This window comes from Protopterus annectens, chromosome 5.part0 (assembly GCF_019279795.1).
Source record: "Protopterus annectens isolate FY-2018-M chromosome 5.part0, PAN1.0, whole genome shotgun sequence".
NCBI lineage: Eukaryota > Metazoa > Chordata > Ceratodontiformes > Protopteridae > Protopterus > Protopterus annectens.
In genome coordinates this window covers 1971005468-1971029245 of record NC_056735.1, presented here as the reverse complement: position 1 = coordinate 1971029245, position 23778 = coordinate 1971005468, and the positions used below count along the sequence as shown (strand labels likewise).

The window sequence follows — 23778 nt, the reverse complement described above, 5'->3', positions numbered from 1 at the left end:
TAAAGAGGAGTTATCAGAGACCACCTCATCTGTTCATCCTCCCAGCAAAGAGTCACGAACTATGGACAGATATGGAAAGCGTGCTTTTTCTTCAGCAGCCTTTACCCTGTGGTCACTGAATTACCTGACCCATTTTACGAGGCTTCAAAGGGATCTCCTCAAAGAGTTAGGAGATACCCTTCAGGGTACTGTAGCTTCAGGGACTGCAGACAAAGTTTCCTCATAGCTCTCCACCCTCAACTCAATTGTCAGCACCTCCATGAGACTGATTTCTTATGCAGCTGATGGGGTGAGTAGAGGAGCAGCAGCAGGAATTTCCCTTAGGAGACATTCCTGGATGCGTCTTTGCAACTTTGCTAAACCTTTCAAGTCTTCCTTCAACAACTTTGATAGTTCAGCCCTTTTTGGACCAAAGTTGAAAGATACTTTGACCAGGTGCGAGCATGAAGGAAAAACCTTGTCTGCCATAGGAGTTTGTTTTTCCGCCCCATCTAGACCTTATCTCAAAGGTCAGAAAGGTGGGAAGCTGTAGTTCTGCAAGTCTCAAAAAGGTTTATCTGATGCATGTGGTGACACCTCACCCAGGGGCAGAGGGGGAGGTAATAATGGAAGGTGCTGATCTCTGGGCAGAGGGGGGTCCGCAGAATCAGGGCGACAGAGATGCATTCTCTGGCAGGCCCTTCCAGCGCTCCTGAAAGGAGGCCCATCTGCTCTTCTTTGGAGGCAGTCGGGGGACGCTTGTCAATGTACCCAAATACCTGGCTAGAAATCACTCAAGACAAATGGGTACAAACAATCATATCCAGAGGTTATTATATACCCTTTTCTGATCTGCCTCCTTTAAATCAGTCCATTTCAGATGTTCCACCCAGTCAGAGGGACTATGCAACACAGGAGATACTCAGGTTGCTAGAAAAAAAGAGTCATCCAAGATGTCCCTGCAGATCAAATTGGATCCTGAACTTACTCAAGGCTCTTTTTAGTTCCAAAAAAGACAGGGGACTGGAGACCCATCTTGGATCTCAGCAAACTGAATTAATCCATAAAAAAGTCAAAGTTCCGGATGGTGACACTGCAGTCAATATTCCCTTTTCTAGGGAAAGACAATTGTATGTGCTCGATAGATCTCCAGGACGTGTATTACCACATAAAAATGGACAAGCAGTCCAGGAGACATTTCGCTTTCAGCTGGGAGCCAGTCACTTTCAGTTTCGAGCCCTGCCCTTTGGCCTCACTACAGCCCCCAGAGTTTTCACCAAATGCATGGCAGTGGTTACGGCTCACTTGAAGCATCAAGGATTTACGTGTGTTTCCATATCTAGACAACTGGCTCCTGACTGCCACCACCAAGCCTCTACAACAAAAAGCAAGGGACGAAACAATGCTATGTGCCAGGTTACATTACATTGCATTACAGTAAACGTAAAAAAAGTCTGCTTTGTTGCCTTCACAACATATTACTTTCTTAGGTGCAGAATTAGACTCAAAACAGATGGTGGCAAAACTTACCTCCAAGAGAATCCAGTCCATTCACTGACAGGTCAGGATCTTGATATCAAAAAGGAAAGTTAAAGCAAAAATTGTGTTTCAGGTCCTAGGTACTATGGCAGCTGCAATCCTTCTAGTTCCACTAGCACGGTTGCATATGAGGATTCTACAGTGGTTACTCTTCGCCCAGTGGTCAATATAAGATCTTCCTCTATCACATCAGATAATCATTATAGAATCATGCAAAAAAGACCTGCTCTGCTGGCTTCGAACAGAACAATTGTACTTAGGCCTCCAGTTTGTAGCCGCACAAGCCTCAGCAGTACTGACCACAGACGCTTCCCAGATTGGATGCAGGGGCATTATCTGGGAATGACTGTCCAACGCCTATGGAAAGAACACCAGAGCACATCAATGTCCTAGAGATGAGAGCAGTGCTGTATGCGTTGCAGGCATTTCAGGACTCTCTTTCTACGGGAACAGTTGCAATTCAGACCGACAACATGTCAGTAGTGTGGTATATGAACAAACAGGGAAGAACCAAATCATATCCACTGTGTCGAGCGGCACTATAGGTGTGGCAATGGGCGATCGCTTCTCAACGTTTTCTAATAGCAACACATATCTTGGGGAAATCCAATGTGATAGTGGACAAACTCAGCAAATCGATTCTGTTGCCTCATGAGTGGTCTCTAAAATTAGAAGTTGCGGAAGAGATCTTCCGGGAATGGGGCCAGCCTTGCTGTGACCTCTTTACCACTTCCATGAACACCAAATGCAGTAGCTACTTTGGCCTCATTCCTCCTATGAGGAAGTCACCAAGGGATGCACTTGTTCTAGATTGGCCCCAGGGACTTCTCTATGCCTTTCCCCATTACCCAAAGTACTTCAAAAAGCCAGTACGTTGAAAAGCACAATGTTTATCATTGCACCTTACTGGCCTCGACAAGTTTGGTTCCCCTTTCTTTGGACCCATTTGCTGGAGGAACCGTGGATTTTGGATCCAGTTCCGGACCTCTTGACCCACTCATCAGAAACGTTCCATCCATACCCTCAAACTGACGAGCCTGGCTGATCCAGTTCCACACGCAGCCAGGTGTTAGGATTTTTTCCCTTCAGTTAAACATATCCTGGTTTCTTCCCACCAACCGTCTACGAGAAAACTGTGTTCCAGTAAATGGAAAAGATTTTCTTACTGGGCTGCTAAACATAATATAGAACCTTTTATGGCCCCTATCACAGCAATTCTGGAATTTCTCTCTCAACTTTTTGACGAAGGGGCTGCAGCAGCTACTATCAGAGTTGTCAGCCATGTCTAGTTTTCATACGGGAGACATGGGAGTGTCTGTTATGTCCCATAGGCTATGTAAGGCCTTTCTAAAAGGTACGTTCTTGCTCAGACCTCCCTCCGATCAGAGAACGCCCCAACACCTTGGGATCTAAATTTTGTTCTGTCTGCATTAGTCTTGCCACCCTTTGAGCCTGCGTCATCTTATGATGTAAAGTTTTTATCATGGAAAACTCTTTTCTTAGTAGCTATTACTTCTGCCAAACAGGTGTCAGAACTTCAAGCCCTTTCTGTATGCCCTCCGTATATAGTTTTTCACAAAGGTAGGGTATCCTTAAGAACTAATCCCTCTTTCCTACCTAAAGTTTGTTCAGAAAACAATCTAAACCAATCTATTGAATTACCAGTGTTCTTTCCTAACTATAACGACAAGGCAGAATATAGATTTCATCAATTAGATTTTCACAGACAGCTACGTTTCTATTTGCATAGGTCCAAAGATTTCAGAAAGTCTGACCAGATTTTAGTGTCATTTTCAGACAATAGGAAAGGATTGCCAGTTTCAAAAGTAACTTTGTCTAAATGGCTTACAGACTGTATTTTCTTTTCCTACAGTAATAACAACAGACAATTACCAGGCAAAGTGAAAGGTCACTCTACAAGAGTGGTCTCAACATCCTCTGCCTTTCAAGTGACACTTCCTATGGATTCTATTTGTGCAACTGCCACATGGGTGAGACCCCATACCTTCATTACTCATTACAAAGTAGATGTAGCCTTCTGGACCAGGTCTTCCTTTGGCTCCCACTATATTAAAGAATCTTTTTTCTTGAGCCACCCTAGGATAAAGGTGCTAGAGATGCAGTCCCAACCATCAAGAATTACGGTGAGATAGAACAACATAATATTAAGAAGTTATGTACTCACCATAATGTTCCATGTTTATTGTCCATCTCGCCTATATTCTTGCGTCCCACCCACCTTCCCCCTCCTTCATTCCTGGAGGAACGGGTGGATAATTTGTGTATATGTATGTGTGTGTGTGTATGCATGTGTATAGCTATGTTGGTTTGGCGTCTCTGATTTCCTTCCTTTTACAATTACTCAATCCGTAGGTATAAATAGCTATATATACTACTGTTTTTCTCGCTTGCAAACAAGATCTGGGAATCTTACCCAGTGCATCATGGTTTAGGGGTCAGCCTCGAGCAGTGGAAGCTCTTAAGCTTTTGTATTAGGATGAGTCGGAACCGATGCTCAGTTCTGAATCAAATCAACCAGCAAGAATATAGGTGAGATGGACAATAACGTTATGGTGAGTACATAACTTATTTCTTACTCACCAGACCATGTAGGTCAAGCAGTCTCCAGATTTACATTGGTTAAATGGGTTGCTGACTGTACTTCACTAATTTATTCAAAAAATGGATTGAACTTGTCTTGCTATCCTAAAGCCCATTCTGCTAGATGTATAGCTACGGCATCTATTTTCTCCTGCAGAGCATCAATTGATGATATTTGTGCTGCAGCCACTTGGTCAAAGACTCCTACCTTTGTGATACATTATAAATTGGATATTGTCTCCAGAAGTAGAGCTTCTTTGGGTTTGACATTGCTGTGGCATATTCTTCCCTGAGGCCACCCGAGAATAACATAGCTGGAGATGATGACCCAGTAGTAAGGAAGCATGAAAAGGACAATATCAGATTTAGAAATTCTGTACTTACCATAACTTGGCATCCATGTTGTCTATTTTCATTTTCTTCCCTACCAGCCATCCCTCAACTTATTGGGTCCTAGAAGACCTGTTGGATTTATAGGAACCTTTATGTTCTTGGTTTGAGCCTCTGATTTCTTTCTGTCTATACTGTCTCTTTATCCAGTAGGCAATAAGGCAGCAAACTCCATCTGAGGAAGCAACAGAGAGTGCGTAGGGCATTATGATTAGAGAGGAGATCAAGAGTAGGATCCAATCTGAAAAAATTTGGCAGAGTCGGATCCATAACCCAGTAGTGAGGAAATTCAGGGTGGGCAGATTGGTCTGTCGTGGGAGATAATTTTTCTGAGCTATGATACAGAATCAGAATTGCCTAGACATGGTAAGGCCTTGCTGTGTCTAATAATGGTGGCTGCCAAAAAAGCAGTTGCTAGAAAGTGGAAATCAAAATCTAAACTAACTCTACTGGAAGTAGTGAATATAGTAACGAGATAAAACAACTGGAAATGAGATCTTTAGAAAAGGGTAGGAGCAAACTACATAGGAAAAAATAGGAATTGCGAGAACAATGCATACAAGGGAGAAATGCGGTCTAACAGGCAGCAGGACTTAAATGAGTTATGTAATGTTTGAATGAGAAAGATTGGGTAGATTGTAAGTGATGTATAATGCTTGCAACTGGGATTGTGTCAGTATGTACTCAACCACAAAAATAAAACAACTCTGAAGAAGCCATGCACATGTGGTGAAAGCGCTTAGTTGTAAGAGCTTTTGATTAAACCTGTCTAGTGGATTTCCCATCCGTTTTGTTCATTTTTTACTAGTGTGTCAGTATGGTTTGTGATGTAGTGCTGGTAAGTAGGATTGTGTCGGTATGGTTTGTTTTCATTTATATTAACGTATACTTGCCTATGTAGTAAGTGATGGTTTAATAAATATGTTTCTTGTTAAAAAAAAAGTCTAGAATTGAATAATTTATGTAATGTTGCTTAGGTTATATGATATATATCAGTATATGTGAAGTATAATATTTGTCATGTTAATATACTTTGATTATTTTTATACAAATGTAAATTTGCCTGTGTCACAAGTGATAATTCAATAAAGGTGTTTGAAAAAAAAAACAGATGCCGAGTTATGTTAACTACATAGCTTCTGAATAAACATGCTCTACAGTAAAATAAAACAAAACTCAATGCATGCGATAATAAATGTAATTCTGAAAAGGTAAAAAACACTTTTACAAAATTTAACAAGGAACCCTGGTCTCTGATCAAATCGCCATATCTAGATATGAGATAAAAATAGGCACACAGGTAAAAATAACCATAAGGCCCTCTTTACCTATGTTAGAAACCTCATAAACAATGCATAGCACTGTGCTGAGCTTAAAGTAAATGATAATACATACTCAGACCCTGAAGACATATTCAGTCTACTAGAAGATCCATTTAGCTCTAACATTAGCCCTCATTCTCTTCCCCTACATTACCAGATTTTATACCCATATCTACACCCCCCTCAAATCTCCCAAGAACAAGCCCTCAAACCACTTTCCAATACCAAGAAAACTGCTTCTGTGGGGCCTGATAACATACCAGGCTGCCCATCAACAAGCCTAAAATAAGACCCGTCAGGCCCTACCTACCTCAGTAGCCACTGAACAAGTTTTGTGTCAGACGAAAGGCTAATAGTAACAGTCATCCCCCTGCACAAAGGTAGGATGTCATTGAAAATGGGTAACTATGGAACCTTAAGTCTGACCAGCTTCATCTGTAAGGCTGTGGAGAGGATCATTATGAAATTAGTAAATAAGGATACAGATAACCTGCAAACTCTTGACTCTTGGCATCTAATTCCAGGGGTCTGATGTACAGTATTCGGCATTTATTAGATTTGTCATTGAGTGCAGTGCCCCCTTCGGTATGTACCTTTCGAAATGCCTAATAGAATTTGAACAACCACAACACTTTCTCACTAAGAAAATCAAGAGCCTAAAGCATAAAAACTACACTGACCATCTCAAAGCCTTGTTCCTCTTCTTTGTATAATTTAGGATACTGAGAGGTGAGCCTCAAGCAGACCCTATCCTCTCAGATCTGCAGCAAATCCACAAATCTAATGGTGGCATGAAGACCCGCTCAACAGATAGATATGTTTCACAGAGAGTACCACTTCTTTGGGAATGTGTTCCTCTCCACATAAAGCAATGTACTTCCCCTACTGGTTTCAAACTTAATCTGGACAAATGGATGGGAAACCACAGGTTCCATCCCTGGTTTAGCACCCTTGCCCTTTATGGAGAGGGTAACGTGTAAATGTTCTGCCAGTTCTGGGTTATTTGTACTTGAATTACAAGGACTAAACATTTCATGGATATACAGGGCTAGGCTTCTAAAGCTTCCTCACAGGTCTTTAGTAACCTAGTAAGTACCTGTGAACCTATGAAAAGCAATTTATATGTGAATTTCCAAGTTTCAGGAAACATTTTTACTCCTTGATCAAAATCAAGTCACCTGAGGTCCTATGTGACACCTCTAAGTTGTCTCTCAAAAAAAAAAAAAAAAGCAAGCAAAAAAAACTGCTGAAGAGTCATTCAAGAGACATTTGTAAAATATCGGGCAGTTGTCATGAATATATATTTTTCCTTAGATACAGTAATATTTCAAAAAGTAGCTGGGCGTTCTTTATTTTATATATATTTTTTAAATTTGTTGTTCCTTTCTGACCACGTCTCTAGAGGGAGTACCAGATAACTACAATAGTTCTTTAGATGCATATGTTTATCTTGGAGTCCTTTTATCCAAAACTTCATAGATATTATAGCACCCGCATTTGAGAATGAAGCATTGTTACTAGTTCAGATTATTTTACGGTATCATTCCAAGTTCAGTGTTGCCCATGCTTTGAGCAGTTATTTCTGGGCTGCTCATTCACTCACAGTAACTTACAACATATACAGTGGATATAAAAAGTTTACACACCCCTGTTAAAATGCTAGGTTTTTGTGCTATAAAAAATGAGACCACAATAAATAATTTCAAAACTTTTCCCACCTTTCATGTGACCTATAACCTGTACAATTCAACTGAAAAACAAACAAATCTGTTAGGGGAAAAAATATAAAAAATAAAAAAGTACAATATGCTGGTTGCATAAGTGTGCACACCCTTAAACTAATAGTTTGTTGTGTGTGCACACCTTTAAACTAATACTTTGTTGAAGCATCTTTTGATTTAATTACAACATTCAGTCTTCTTGGGTACACACCTGCCATCAATTAAAGAGACTCTGATTAACCCCAAATAAAGTTCAGCTGTCATAGTAGGCTTTTCTTGTCATTTGCTTAGTTGCCTGCTACAGCAAAGCCATGGTTTGCAGAGATCTTACAAAGCATCAAAGTGCTCTCATTGTTGAAAGGTATCAATCAGGAGAAGGGTACAAAAAAAATTTCCACAGCATTGGATATACCATGGAACACAGTGAAGACAGTCATCAAAAAGTGGAGAAAATATGGGACAACAGTGACGTTGCAAAGAACTGGACGTCTCTCCAAAATTGATGAAAAGACAAGACGAAAACTGATCAGGGAGGCTACCAAGAGACCTACAGCAACACTGAAGGAGTTGCAGGAATTTCTGGCAAGTACTGGTTCTGTACTACATGTGGCAACCATCTCCCCATATTCTCCATATGTCTGGACTATGGGGTAGGGTTGCAAGACGGAAACCTTTTCTTACACAGAAAAACATCCAGCCCCAGCTAAAATTTGAAAAACAAATATCAAGTCTCCCAAAAGCATTTGGGAAAATGTGTTATGGTCTGATGAGAACAAGGTCGAACTTTTTGGCCACAATTCCAAAAGGTATGTTTGGAGCAAAACAACACTTTGCATCACCAAAAGAACACCATCCCCACGGTGAAGCATGGTGATGGCAGTATCATGCTTTGGGGTTGCTTTTCTTCAGATGGAACTGGGGCTTTACTCAAGGTGAAGGGAATTATGAACAGTTCCAAATACCAGTCACTTTTGGCCCAAAACCTTCAGGCGTTTGCTAGAAAGTTGAAGATGAAGAGGAATTTCAATTTTCAGCATGACAATGACCCCAAGAATGCATCCAAATCAACAAAAGAATGGCTTCACCAGAAGAAAATTAAAGATCTGAAATTGTTAATCTTCTTCATATTCATCACTGATGAGTTTGGTTCCAAACCCTTGGAACCGAGTTGGCCTTATACCAAGCTTGCATGCACCAAAAACTCTCGAGCTAAGCTGCTACCCACAATGCCCTTCACTCAGTTACCTCAGATCTCGTTTGCTGCGCAGCCATATAGCAGTGTTTCACCGAGCTCTCCAGCTAAGTGTTATATTTTTCTAAATTTTACAAGTTTTTGTGGATTTTTTTCCTGTTAGTTTGCTAATTTCTTGTATCTTTACTACACTCAGCTCTACTCACAGGTATTTCCTTTCGTACCATTGTTGGTATTGGCCCTTCTACCCTTGGGTATTCCCAGTACCATTGTTGGTATTTCCCTCTTTCCTTCTTTTCTTCACTTTCTTCTATTTTTGTGTGTGTGTGAGTGTTTCTTATTATGTCTGAGAAGAAAGGGACTACGGGATTTAAACACTGCTCTTCTTGCAGTGGTAAACTCCCGAATAGTGACCTTCTTGAAGAGTGTGTGTATTGTTTGGGGGTTCCGCATTTATCGGCAAAACCTCCATGTGATATTTGTGCCAGCTTCAGTCAGTGGACGCTGAATGAACGATGAAATAAATTGATCCTTAAAGGCCTGCTTCCTTCGCCTTTTTCAGAAGCTATTTCTACGTCTGAGGTCTCATCCCCTCCTTCTGTGGACAAGAAACATCCTCACTCAGACCCCTCTTCACCGGCCAGTGATGGGGACAAAAGCTATAAGCACAAGGTCCATAAGAGTTCCACTAAGCACCATACTGCCTCCTCGATTCCGACCACCTCGGCTCCGAGTTTGGCTCCAGTGATTCATACCAAGGTCGCCTCATCGGTGCCTGACCCGGCTCCAATGGCGCCAACTACAACCTTGGTTCCGACCAGTTTGTCTGCCTCCATCTCGGCACCAACGTCCCCCATCTCCATCCTGACGTTGGTTCCAACAACAACTTCGGAGCCATTATTGACCTCCACCCCAGCTGTGACCTCAGCTCTGAGCCCGTTCTGAGCTCCGATCATTCCTCTGTTGTCAGTTTCCAAATTGGAATTGTCAGTGCTGTTCTGTGATACACCACAAACCTAGTACTCTCTGTCTGTGGATCCTTTTGCCAGACAAGCCTTCAGTCCCTTTTAGACCGGCCTGATTCCCTCTCAGGGTCATCAGTAAGGTCCACCAGGAGCCTTTCAGAATTGGATGTGGTGCGCCTTTTTGATCAGCTGCTGACCGCCAGGGGAATTACAAATTTTCCTAGACCCCATCCCACTCTGGGCTTTGGGTCTATTACACCAGCGATCTCTACATACTCTCCTCCCTTGGATCCCTCGGTTCTGAGGCTAATATACCCGACGTCTATGAGTGGACCCCTTTCCTCGGCGCCAGCAATGATGGTGTCTGAGGCTCCGAGGCCCCTTTGGGTGTCTGTTCCATCGGAGCCCACCCTTCCTCAAACTCATGCTTGGGGGGGGGGTGGAACCTTCGGCTCCGGCCACGGTTCTGGCTGTGTTGCCGATTCCGTCTTCACGTCCGAGGGTGACTCCCACCCTGAGTTTGGTTGAGGCTCCATCCCCGGGGGCGGGCCGTGTGGAGCGGGGTGTGACCCCGGTTCCGAAATTGTCTTCGGTTCCGGGCTCCCATTCCTCTACAAGGCGGGCCTGCTTTCTGGATGATGGACAGGGTGCTTGCTTCCAGCAATCCTCTTATGTCGGTCATCCCATCAGTTCCCTCTGAACCACAGCTGTCAAAGGCCACCGCCCCCCCCAGGACTCCGAGAGCACAAGGCCCAGGAAATCCCTGTTCAGGGTATTTCCCTTTCTGAGTCCTCTTCGGATACTCCCACCGAAACCCCCCCTCGGAAATGGGTGTGTAAGAGGAAATACATGGACTCCCCAGAGGAGTCCCTCACGGAAGATACTGACTATGATGATGGGGAAGGATCCCCCCACGGTCACCCCCTGATGGTCTCATTTGGAGACATCCTGGAAATCTTGAAACAGAGGGGTGACTGGAAGCCCACCAATCCTTCCTCGGAGGAATCCATATTCCTGCAGGCCTTCCGCTCTAGGCGCTCTACTTCTTGAATGACCCCCCTGCCGATGAGTTGATCAAGGATCGTGCAGCAGGCGTGGAAGAATCCTGACACCGTTGAGGCCATCACTAGGAGATCAGATAAAATACTCTCCCCTCCAGAGGATCAACCTCATTGGTCTAGAGGTTTGCCAGTAGACGCTATGGTGGTGGCGTCAGCCACAAAAAAGGACCTTGCGGAGGAAAGTCCTGCTGTTCCACCCACCCAATAGAGAGACCCGGGTGGTGGACAAGTTAGGGAAGCGAGTTTTTGCATCAGCGACCTTTGCAGTCAGGTCTCTGAACTTCTTGGCACATTTTACGAGGCTCCAGAGAGATCTCATCACAAAACTCTCTGGAACCCTTTCGGGTCAAGTTTCAGACGGGGCACGTGATAAAGTTGCTTCCTAACTTGCCACCCTAGAGTCAATATCCAATTCGTCCATGAAGTTGCTGTCCCACACAACCGAAGGAGCGGCTAGAGCTGCAGGTGCAGGTGTAGCCATGAGACGACACATCTGGATGCGCATTTGTGACCTTGCGGACTCCTTCAAGTCTTCCTTTTTAAATGCCCCTATTGAACCATTAGCTCTGTTCGGTGCTAAGGTCAAGGATACATTAGCCAGGTGCGAGCTGGATGGGGAAGACCTTGTCTGCCGTGTGCCTATGCTTTTCCAAACCTCAGCGTTCCTTCTCCAGAAACCAGAGGAGTGGGAAGATGTGGCACAAGAAGTCTCAAGGTCCTTTCCATGACGCACATGGTGAGGACTCCCCCAGAGGCAGAAGGGGTTCCAATAATGGAAGACTCCCCTTTCAGGGCAGAGGCGGTCCCCAGAAACAGGACTCCAGAGATTCCTTCTCAGGAAGACTGTAACAGCGCTCCTGAAGCGCTGCCTGGTTGCTTTCCTCTGGAAGCAGTGGGGGCGTATTTCTCTCTGCACCAAGTTGCCTGGCTCTGTATTACAAATGATCAGTGGATGTGGAGAATCATTACCAGAGGCTGTCACATTACCCTAATATCTTATCCAAGACCTCCAAAATCCCTTCCCGATGCTCCACCAAGTCAAAGGGAGGAGGCAGCTTCGAAGATACGAAAGCTATGTCAAAAACGAGTCATCCAACAGGTCCCCCCAGGTCAGTGCAGATCAGGGTTCTACTCAAGATTCTTTTTGGTGCCAAAGAAGACCGGGGACTGGAGGCCCATTTTGGATCTTAGCCAGCTAAACAAATCAGTAGTTCATACCAAGTTCCACATGGTCACGATTCAATCCATCCTTCCCTTTCTGCGGGAGGGTGTGTGGATGTGCTCGTTAGACCTCCGGGATGCGTATTACCACATCAAGATGGAAAAGCGCTCCAGGATTCTTCTTCACTTCTGGCTGGGAGCCAATCACTACCAATTCAGAGCCCTGCCATTCGGTCTCTCGACGGCCCCCAGAGTGTTCACGAAATGCCTAGCAGTGGTCACAGCTCATCTGAGACTTCAGGGATTCCAGGTGTTTCCGGATCTAGACTATTTGCTCCTCTCCGCCCCCACCAAGCGCCTTCTGGTCAGGGCCCTCCACAACACTCTAGCACTAGCGGAGTCACTGGACATCACCATCCACTGGGAAAAATCCAACCTTCAGCCCTCACAACAATTGGAATTCATAGGGGCAGTATTCAACACTCAGTCAAGTCTGGTCTCCCTTCCTCCTCACAGGCTTCAGAGGTTAAGGGCACACGTTCAAGTGATACTCTGTCAAGGAAAGGTGTCTGCAAGGGAAGTTCTCCAGGCTCTGGGGTCTATGGCTGCAGCCATCCCAATTGTTCCCCTACAGTCAGGGGAACAGCCAGATTACACATGAGACTGCTACAATGGCTTCTTCAGTCCCAGTGGATATCCAGTCTTCACCCCCTGAGCTCACAGATCCTCATCACCAATACCTGCAAACAAGATCTCCTCTGGTGGATGAGTACAAACGAAAGTCTTTGATGTCACCCCTTCCAGGATCACCAACCCAGTGCCGCAGTGACCACGGATGCTTCCCTGATAGGGTGGGGGGGGGTACTTCCAGGGAAAGTCAGTCCAGGGCACATGGTCCAGTATAGAGGTCAACTTGCATATCACTGTCCTGGAGTTGAGCAGTGCTATTGGCGTTGCAAACTTTCCACCTGCTCCTTCCATCCGGAACGATTGCTATCCAGTCGGACAACATGTCCATTGTCTGGTACATAAACAAACCGGGAGGGACCAAATCCTACCCCCTATGTTGCGAAGCCACAAGAATCTGGCAGTGGGCGATAGCTTCCAACTGCTTTCTGATCGCAACGCATATCCCGGGGAGCTCCAACATGATTGTGGACAGACTAAGCAGACGCATTCTCCGTCCTCATGAGTGGTTTCTCAATCCGAGTGTGACGGCAGAAATCTTAAGCCATTGGGCCAGCCATGCTGTGATCTTTTTGCTTCCCCTCAAACACAAAATGCAGCAGCTACTTTGCCCTCTTTCCCCCTCATGGGGAGTCACCGAGAGACGCTTTAACGATTGGCCCGCGGGTCTCCTTTATGCTTATCCTCCGATTCCCTTGATTCCTCTTTTTCAAAAGAAAGCTATTCAGTTGAGAAGCAAAGTGATCCTCATTGCCCCGTTCTGGCCTCGTCAAGTGTGGTTTCCCTTCCTCCACCCTCATCTTTTACAACCTCCTTGGATCCTAGACACTCGTCAGGACCTCATATCTCACCCACAAGGGCTGACTCCCCCGAATCTGTCCACTCTCAAGCTGACGGCTTGGTTTCTCTACTTCCGTTAGTTGCCAAGCAGGAATCCCTTTCTTCATCAGTCTGTGATATTATCCTGGCCTCACATAAACCATCCACCAGAAAACTTTACAGGGACAAATGGAAAAGATTCTCTCTTTGGTCACATAATCAGAAGCTAGATCTCTTCTCAGCTCCTGTAGCTAGTATTCTTCATTATCTTGCTGTGCTGTTTGACAATGGTGCATCAGCTTCCACCATTCAAGTCCATTTAGCAGCTGTTTCCAACTTCCATAATGGGTCAGCTGGAGTTATGCTTATTTCCACCCGACTTTGCAAGACCTTTCTCAAGGGAATATTCCACAGCAGACCTTCCATCAGACAGCCGATGGAGGCATGGAATCCCTCCTGGGTTCTCCAGTCGCTTTCTACCCCCTTTTGAGCCTGCAGCTACATGTGATCTAAAATTCCTGTAGTTTTCCACAATACCCTTCCTGCTGTTTTTCCCTGCTGTAGAGAGTTCCGTGTGTGTGTATGTGTTTGGGGTATTTTATGGACAAGGGGTTTAAAAAGTGCATCTCCTGTGGTTACAGACTGCCTTCACAGAATGCACACCTCAAGCTAATTTATTGTCTAGGTCTGGAGCATTTAGACTCTGTTTATTTTAGCTACAAGAGCTTTTGCTCTCATCGCTTAACAAGGCAAAGCTCATCCTTAAGGTGCTCTTACCATCCAGCTCTTCTTCTTCTAGTGTTTCTAAGGCCTCTCCCCTGGATCCCAAGACCGGGTCTGAGAAGCCTTGGCAGCGAGACTCCAGGAGACGGAGCACAAGAGGTCTTTCTTGGCTTCTAACTCGGGTACAGCTCCTTTGGGTTCTCTGGCTCTGAAGGTCACTTGACTTTCAGCCTCCCTGGGTACTTCGGCACAGGCTTCACCTCCATCATCTCAGAGCCGATTGCCTTTGGTGCCATAAGCCTCTAGGAAAGCTTCTCCAGTCCCGAGCATACCCAGTCCTTTTCTGGAAAAAGGAGCATATCTGAGCAGGCTAGCATCCCCCTTTCCCCTGGTACTCCTCCTCGCTCGCAGGAGTCCTCCCCATCTCCACCCTGGTTCTGAGCTTCTCTGGCTCAGATCCAACATGCGAGGTGGTCTTCGCATAGACCCATGAAGCCAGCCTTGGTGGCCTTATCTGTCCGGTCGTCGACATCAATTAACAGTATGAAATGGTCAGAACTGGAGCAGGTGATATGGTCCTTTTTGCAGGCACAGATGCAATTAGGGCTTATCCCCTTGGGTTTGACACAGACTCTGGGACCCTTGGCTCCATCTTTCAGATTTTCTCCCTCGACCCCCTTTAGATCCGAGGTCTTTGGGACTGGTGGAAATTCCACAATCTGTATCACATTAGACACCCTGGTGGTATTCTGATCTGTCATGTTCCTTGGTAGCCTCAACCATGACTTGCTCATGACTGGTGGCTCCTCAGAGCCATAGCATCAAGGCTGCAGCTTCTGAGTTGCTGGTTCCAGTCCCTGGACTGTCACTCCTTCTCAGGGCCTTGGCCTTAGATAGCTTGGCTCTGTTTTCAGTGTCTAGTCTGGGAGCGATCCCTTTGGACTCGGGGTTGTTCCTATGCCTTTGGGTTCCTGGAACCTTGGATCCAAGACTCCCACTTTAACCTTGGCTTTTGATGTTGTAGAGGGATGGTCTTAGTTACTGAGAAGTGTCAGATGTCTGCAGTTTGCACCCCCTCCCATTTTCCATCTGTTGCTCTGACCAGTCATCAGGCTGCTTCCGGACAGCCTGTGTCAACTGGACTGGAGGCTGCCCCCTTGGAGGGTTACCCCTTTCTTCCCCCTCTTCTCCAGCTTTCTCAGAGCAGGAGATTTTGGGGAAGAGAAAGTGCAAGAGGAAACACTTGGATTCTCTGGAGGAATCCCTCACTGAGGATACTTACCTCAAGGAAGGAGAGGGTTCCCCAGAGTTTCCACATGATAATTCCTCTCTTGGTGATTCAGTGAAGTTGCTTCGCCAGCTTGAGGGTTGGACCACTGAAGCCTCCTCTCCAGAGGAGTCAGTTTTCATGGAGGCCTATGGCATAGGCCCATTCACGCTGTAGGTGGTGCCCCTGCCAGATAGCCCTCATAGACCTGATGTCCCAGAGGGTGTGGAAGGAGCCTGACACAGTAGAACCAATCTTCAGAAACCAGACAAGGTTTTTGCAGCCCCCAAAGACAGGCCTCACTGGAGCAAGGATCAACCTATTGATACCATTCTGGTGGTGACAGCCACCAAAAAGGGAGCTCTTTGATTCACCTACCCCCCAAACAGGGAGTCTTGGGTGCTGGATCAGTTAGGGAAGCAATTTTATGCCTCATCCATCTTTACTGTAAGGGTTTTAATTACTTATTACACTTGACAAGGCTTCAACAAGATCTTATCTCAGAAGGGTCTGGGACCCTCAAGACATGGCAATCTTGGGTATCCAGAAGAAGCCGGAAACTCTCTTGGCCAGCGTGACTTACTTCTTCAATGATTCTGTGAGACTCGTGAACATAGCTGATGGAGAATCCAGAATGGCAGGTTCTAGAATTGCATTGAAGCCCCTTGCCTGGATGTGGCTGTGCAACTTTGCAGACTGCTTCAAAGCATTCTTCATCAGTGTCTCTTTTGAAGGGTCCTCTTTGTTTGGACCCAAGGTTAAAGACACACTGACGAGGAGCAAACAAGATGGAAGGACAATTTCTGCCTACAGATTTCACCTTTCCACCCCCAGTGATCCTTCTGTAGGAATCAGAAGCAGGTAAGCAACTCTTCTTTATTAAGTCATAGTTTTCATCCCAGGATGGTCCATCAGAAGGTTCCTCCCAAGGGTGGGCGAGGAATCATAATGGATGCTGCTCTATGGACAGAGGTGGTCCACAGAATCAGGGCTTCTGTGGGTCTTTTTCTGGCAGGCTGTTTCAGTGATCCTGAAGAGTTGTCTGACTACTCTCCTGTGGAGGCAGTTGAAGGGTCATTTAGCTCTCCACCCCAAAGCTTGGGAGGCCATCACCTTAGATGCCTGGGTATTGAGAATCATATCCAGAAATTATCTTATCCCCTTTATAGCATTTCCAAAAGGTCTCCCAAAATGTCTCCCTGATGTTCACCCTATCAGACACTTTTCACAGTGGCAGAGATGAAAAAGCTGCTTACAAACTGAGTCATCCAAGAGGTCCCACCAGATCAGAGAGGATCCGGGGTCTAGTCTACATTCTGGTTAGTACCAAAGAAGACAAAGGACCTCAGACCAGTCTTAGACCTGAGCAAGACTGAGGATAATGGTTAAGGTGTTTACCTTACAGACACACGTTCAGGTTTCATTCTCACAGAGGGTAATTGGCTAGGCTTAAAATGGCCCACAAGGGCAGTTCGCCTAGTATGACCCTATGAACCTGAACCTAAAAAGACCAAGTTTCAGATAGTCAAAGTACAGTCCATATGACCTCTTCTGAGGAAGGATAATTGGATGTGCTCGATAGATCATATAAAGATAGATCAGGATTCTCTGAGGTTCCTTTGCTTCTGCTGGGGATTGCTTATTATCACTTCAGAGCCCTGCCATTTGGTCTCACAGCCCCCTGAGTGCTTACTATGTGCATGGTGGTCACAGCCTGACTCCAGCTGCAGGGATTTCAGATCTTTTTGTACCTGGATGATTGGCTCTCACTGCCCCCATAAAGGCATTATTGATCTTGGACAGGGATTCCTTGTTCTGACTATGCAAAAATCTAGGCATCAGAGTCAATTCTAAGTCATGCCTTCAGCCTGTACAAGTCTTAGAATTCGTATGGTGTCTTTTGGATGTGGTCCATCAGATTTTCAGGCTCCCAAGTTCTAGAGTTTTATTCTTCAAGCTAAGGCCCTGTCAGTGCTTGCAATTCCCAAACTTCCAGCTGACTCTCTTCTAATGTTTTTGAGTCATATGGCAGCATCGATAGGACTGGTTCCTCTGGCCAAATATCACATGAGGGCACTACAATGGACAGTGGCTGTGGAGTGGTCACTCCTTATGCATCTTTTGGATTTCCTGATATTGCTGATGAGTGTGTCATGAACAGTTTCAGTGGTGGTTACAATCTAAGTACTATAAGGGAGACCATTTGTAATTCCTTCTCCTTTGGCCATTGTCACCATGGACACCTCCCTCATGGGGTGAGGGAGTGGGAGATAATTCTAAAGGAGAATTGTTTAAGGGTCATGGTCTTCCGCAGAGGCTCACATTCACATCAGTGTTCTGGAGATGAGAGCGGTTCTACTAGAGATGCAGGCTTTTCAGGATATGCTCCCAAGAGGGTATGATTGTGGCTCAGAGGGACAACATGTCAGTTGTCTGCTACCTGAACAAACTGGGGGGAAACATGATCTTACCATATTTATTGGCAGACCATGAGGGTCTGGCAATGGGCGATCTGTTTTCAATGGCTTCTGGTGGCAACGCGTGTATCAGGGAAGTCTAACATTTTGGCTGACAGCCTCAGCAGGAACATTCAAGTGGTGGCAGCTCAGGTTTTTCAGCCTTGGAGCACTCTGTGTTTTGACCTGTTTGCATCCCCCTCCAACATGAAGTGCAACAGCTGTTATGCTCTTGTTCCCTCTCAGCAAGCACCCAGAGTTGCTGTGTCATTTGCTTGGCCTCCTGGTTTCCTTTACACTTATCACTCAGTTCCCTTCATAGTGAAATTTCTTCAGAAAGCAGTCCATTGCAGAGCCTTTGTGATCCTCATCTCCCACTTTTGGCCTCACCAGGTGTGGTTTCATTTCCTGTGGCTTCTTTTGAAATACCCTCTTTGGGTAGTGGATCCCATTCCAGATCTTATCTCTCATCCAGGCTGGCTGGATCCTACAGTCTTCAGTCGCTCAAGTTGACTAGATGATTCCTCCAGTTCCCTTGATGGCCAGGAATCCCAAGCTTTCCCAGGCAGTGGTTCATATATTGCATCTTAGAAAGAATTCAGTAGAAAATTGTGTGCCAGTAAATGGAAGAGGTTTGTTTTATGGGTGGAGGCTTGGGGTCTTGACTCCTTCTCGGCCCTCTTGAAGTCAGTTTTCGATCTCATAGCTGAGCTGTTTGGTTGAGGCTCTAGCTTCTCTACTATCAAGATTCCGTTAGTGGCCATTTTGAACTTTCATATTGGCAGAGATAATACGTCCCTGGCTTCTCCCAAGATTTCCAAGGCTTTTCTGAAAGGTGCTTTTCTTTTTCTTCCTCTAGTATGGAATCTTATTCCTCTCTGGGATCTGCCCTTTGTTCTTCAGATTTTGACTGGTCCTCCCTTTGAATCTTCAACCTCCTCAGATTTGAAGCTTTTGTCTTGGAAAACTTTGTTTTTTGTGGCGATTACCTCAGCCAAGATGATGTCAGAATTGCAAGCTTATCATTCTTCTCTGCCTTATCTAACTTTCCATAAGGGCAGGGTTTCTCTTCATATGAACCCTTCCTTTTTACCTAAGGTAAGTTCAGGGAATAACCTTCACAGTTCCCAATATTTCCAAGAAAGGTGAATACCTTCTGCGTTGTTTGGATGTTCATAGGCAACTATGGTTTTATCTTGACGGTACCAAGTCCTTCAGAAAGTTTAGCCAGTTTGTTTCCTCCTCAAAATTTAAGTTGGGCTCACCTTTGTCTGAAGTAACTTTATCTAAGTGGATGTGAGATTGTATTTTCTTTACATAAAAGAAGAAGGATGCCAAAACTGCTGGAGCCACGGATGTCAGCAACAATTATTTATTAATAAATCCACCAAGAACACCACTAAAAACACATTATTAATAAATCCACATCTTTACATATTCACTGAAAGGCAAGTCTCTTCTAGGAAAGCCTAGAGGTCTTTCAGCTAGGGCTGTATCTACTTCTGCAGCTCTTCTTTCAGGAGTACCCATAGACAATATCTGCGCTGCTGCTACTTGGCTGGGCCATCATACATTTGTGTTACATTATAAGCTTGGCATTCAATCCATGGCTTCTTTTGGGTCTACTTTGTTATGGAATATCCTTCTTTAGTTCCTCCCTAGGAATTGTTGTGGCTTGTGTCCCACAGGTGGAATTCAGATGGAGCGGACATCAGATACGAAAGTTATGTGGTCACCATAACAATAGATGTTCTTTGTGTTTTACTGTTGTTCACGTTTGGGTTATCTGCCTGCAGGTAGCCCTCAGCGGCCTGAATACCAGAGTCTTCGGATTTCTGCGTCAGATGCTGTCGCTTCTTCCATGACATCAGGGGTGTAAAACATGCAGCCGACGCCATTACATCAGTCTTTGTTGCCATGCGGTGCCCGAAGCAGAAGCAGTTCGCAAGTGCCGGTCGATCGACTTCTGAAATTTTTGTTTTCGAGTTTCAGACCTGAAGTCTTCTAAAAGTTAAGTACCACATTGGGGATCCTTTTTTCTTGTTCTAACCAATGTCAGAAAAAATTAACAATTGTCTTGCCTGTGGAAAGTAAATACCTCATAGAGATTTTTATTCTTACTGCATCACCTGTTTAGGCCCAGACCACAACGTCCCTCGCTGTTGGTTTTGTGCCTTGTTCAACCCCCGAACTATTCGTCATCAGGCTATTTTTGTAACTAAATATTTTCGTTCTTGATCTCCGTACTCTGAAATGGCTGTGTTAAGCCATCCAACTACCGATTTTATGAAAAAACACAAGGATAAAGACAGAGACAGACCGCATAGGTCCAAAACTGCCGACGACACTTCCGTTAAGCTAGTTGCCAGTCCACCGGTACTCAGTGAGGTGCTTTTGCAGCCCCTGATACCTGCTACTACAGATTCGCAGGCCTCTACTGAGACGCATTCGGAGTCCATTATGTCGCGAGATGCTTCTTCGACTATGGAACCTGCGGATGTCTCCACCTTGGATGGGTCCGGAGCCACTGTGCAGGCACCGGCTTCTAAGGGTGTATTCAGGCCTACCGATTTTCATATTAAACCAACAACTTTGTTTCAAGCTAAGAATACTGAATTCCTCAGGCCTAAAGCTTGCAATACACCTAGAAAACCGATGACCAAATCGCATTCTCAGGCCCATATGCCTCAAAAACAAATGATTAGAATGGCTGAAGACCTTATTACCTTAATTAGGGGAAGCCAGCCTTCACCCTCTAAGAGACCTAGAACTGACTTTCTTTCTGATTCTTCTGATCAGGAATCTGATCTCTCTGTTCCTTCTGACTACCAGGATTTACTCTTATCTACTTATGAGGATTCTGATGCAGAGGATTCCATTCCCTCTGCTTCCCCTCCAGAAGATTTTTCTTTTGGATTAACCTTGCACTAAGGAGCATTTCCGCTGGGAAAGCCAGGACTATTCTGAGTCCAAAAAGAGACTTAGGGAATTTTTACTCCTGCCTTAACACAGGCCTCTAGCTATCCCTCCTGTTCTGGAGATTGTAGATGATGTTTTCTTGGAATCCAGCCTTACCCCCAGACACTTTGCCTCCAGCACCCAGGAAACCTGACGGGTACTACAGAGTACCTGACTCTGTCAGATTCCTCTTCAAGAATCCTACTTTGGATCCAGAGACCATTTCCCAAGGACCAAAAGCCATTAAGGCTACTTACTGCCAAAAAACTTACCCCTTCTGATAGGGACTCTAGAGCTTTAGACAGATGGGGTAAGAAGGTATACACTTCTGCTACTTTGGCCATTATGGCTTTAAATTGCCAGTTTCATATGTTAAAGTATCATCAGCATATTATGGGACTACTTAAACAGAAAATGATGTTGATTCCTGACTGTGCTGAACACAAAGATTTGCAAGAGTTAATGCATTCTGCTGAACAAGTTGGTAAACATACTTTGCAATGTGGTTTTGATGCTTTAGAAGCATCTTGCAGGGCTGCTGTCACTGGGTCTGTACTGAGAAGGCATGCTTGGCTTAAGGAACAAAACTTGCCAGATCATGTTAAAGCTAAGTTACTGGATGCACCCTTAAACCAAGACCACCTTTTTGGCAACAAACAGAAAAAGTCCTCAAAAGGATGGAGGAAAAAGCTAAATCTATGCAAACTGTTAAAGATTTTTTACAAGTACAGCCTCCTAGATTCAGTAGGCATTGGCCTTCAAAGAACTGGTCTTTTCCAGTCCCTTCCATGCCTTCTCAGTCCAAACCCAGGAGCAGCAGACCACCAAGGCTTCAGTCTCAGGCTATGCACAGATCCAAGCAGTGGGGGTTCCCACTTCCAAAGTAGGGAGTAGCAAGTCTCCCCCCTATGGAAAAACGGCACAATGACTTATCATTAACTCTTCCAAGCCCTGCTCAACTACTTGCTCCCTTAGGAGGAAAGCTTGCCCTGCATGCAAAAAACTGGGTACTCATTACCCAGGACAAATGGATTTTAAACATAGTGTCCCTAGGATACAGATTCCACTTCCACACACTCCCAACCCCAAGTGGATGGCTAGACCTCCCCCCAAATCAGTGGACAGAGACCTAAAAACAAGTGCTTTCTCTCCTCAGTATCAGGACTATCCAACCTGTCCCAGCAGAACAAAGGCGACAAGGTTTTTATTCAAGACTGTTCCTGGTTCCCAGAAAAGAAAACTCCTGGTGTCCTATCCTGGACCTATCTATTCTCAACAACTTTCTGGTGGTTCCACAATTCAAAATGCTAACTCTTCAACAGCGTCTTCCTATGCTTAGCTGGCAACACTAGACTTAAAAAGAAGCTTACCTGCACATCTCAATAAGGGAATCCTGCAGACAATACCTACATTCCAGGGCAGGCTCCATGCACTATCAGTTCTCTGCACTTCACTTTGGCTTATCTACTGCGCCCAGGGTATTCACAAAGTGCCTAGCTCCAGCCATTGCATTTTGCAGGCAGAGAAATATTCAGATTTACCCATACTTGGACGATTGCCTGATTCAGGCAGAAAGTCAGGACTTGCTATTACAACACCTGGCATTTGTAGAGAGACTTCTGACCTCACTGGGGTACACCATCAATGAGAAGAAATCACACCTAGTACCCTGCCAACAGATTGTATTCCTGGGAGCAAGCTTGAACACAACTTCCCAGATGGCATTCCTCACTCTGGAGAAATAAGTTTATTTGACAACTTACTTCAACCTACTGGCCACAAAAACCCAGCTATCTGCAAGGAAAATCCTGCAAGCCCTGAGGTTCATGGCCTCTTGCATTCTGTTAATTCCATATGCAAGACTGCATATGAGGAAACTTCAGTGGTATCTAAAAAGTCTGTGGTGTCAACATTCTCAGGACCTGGAAGCAATGATTCCTATCATTCCTTGTCTAAGGACATATAGTTCCTTTGGTGGGAAGAGGCCTGCTACCACAACGAGGGACTCCCTTTCACTCTACCCTCTGCTGCCCAAACCCTAACAATAGATGCATCAGACTATGCATGGGGGCTCACATAGCAGGGCAGGGCAGTGCATTCAGGGCAAATGGAAGCCAAAACAGATGCACCTGCATATCAATCAAAAAGAAATGTTAGCTGTACAGAATGCTCTGACAGCCTTCAAAGACCTTATTCTTTCAGGACAACTACTGGTAAAGACAGACAATACCACAGTTATGTGGTACATAAACAAGCAGGGGGTTCCCACCTACTCTGCAGACTAGCCGTGGCTCTGTGGAACACAGCCTTGAGCTACCAAGTGAACCTGCAAACTCAAGTCCTGCCAGACAAACTAAATTCACTGGCAGACGACTGAAGCAGAAATCTCATGGACTCACACGAATGGAAACTGGAACCCAAAATATTCAAGCTCTTGAGGAACAAATGGGGGACTCCAGAGGTAGACCTGTTTGCCTCCCCTCAGAACCACCAATTGAACAAATTCTGCACCAAAACTCCCCACAGTGAAGCTTGGAAAGTGGATGCCCTGTCCTTTACCTGGGAAAGCCTCTCAATTTATGCCTTTCCCCCTCTGCCTCTCCTCTTGAAGGTTCTACTAAAGATCAAACAGGACAAGCCAAGGAAAATACTGATTGCCTCAGACTGGCCATGCCAGCACTGGTAGCTCCTTTTACGCAGTCTGACAGTGCTGCAACCATGGCACCTGCCTCAGACCCCTTCCATGCTGTCCCAGCAGGTGGGCCAGATTCTGCACCCTCAGCATCAAACCCTGAACCTTGCTGCCTGGCTAATTTCCTGAGCTCACCTCTAGCAACCCTCAGTAAGCAGGTGCTGGATATCATTCTTGAGGCAAGGAGGCCTAATACTAGAAAATCCTATTCAGAAAAGTGGAAAAGATACTGTTCCTGGAGCCAG

At 45.2% G+C, this 23778-nt stretch overlaps 1 protein-coding gene across 1 annotated transcript in view; it reads left to right on the top strand.

Annotated features, from left to right (window-relative positions):
• PIBF1 (progesterone immunomodulatory binding factor 1) overlaps positions 1-23778 on the top strand; it is a 2608929-nt gene that overhangs the window by 2179215 nt on the left and 405936 nt on the right. Inside the window, 1 exon segment of the mRNA XM_044071741.1 lies at positions 14292-14319. Coding sequence (XP_043927676.1) covers positions 14292-14319 — 28 coding nt within the window.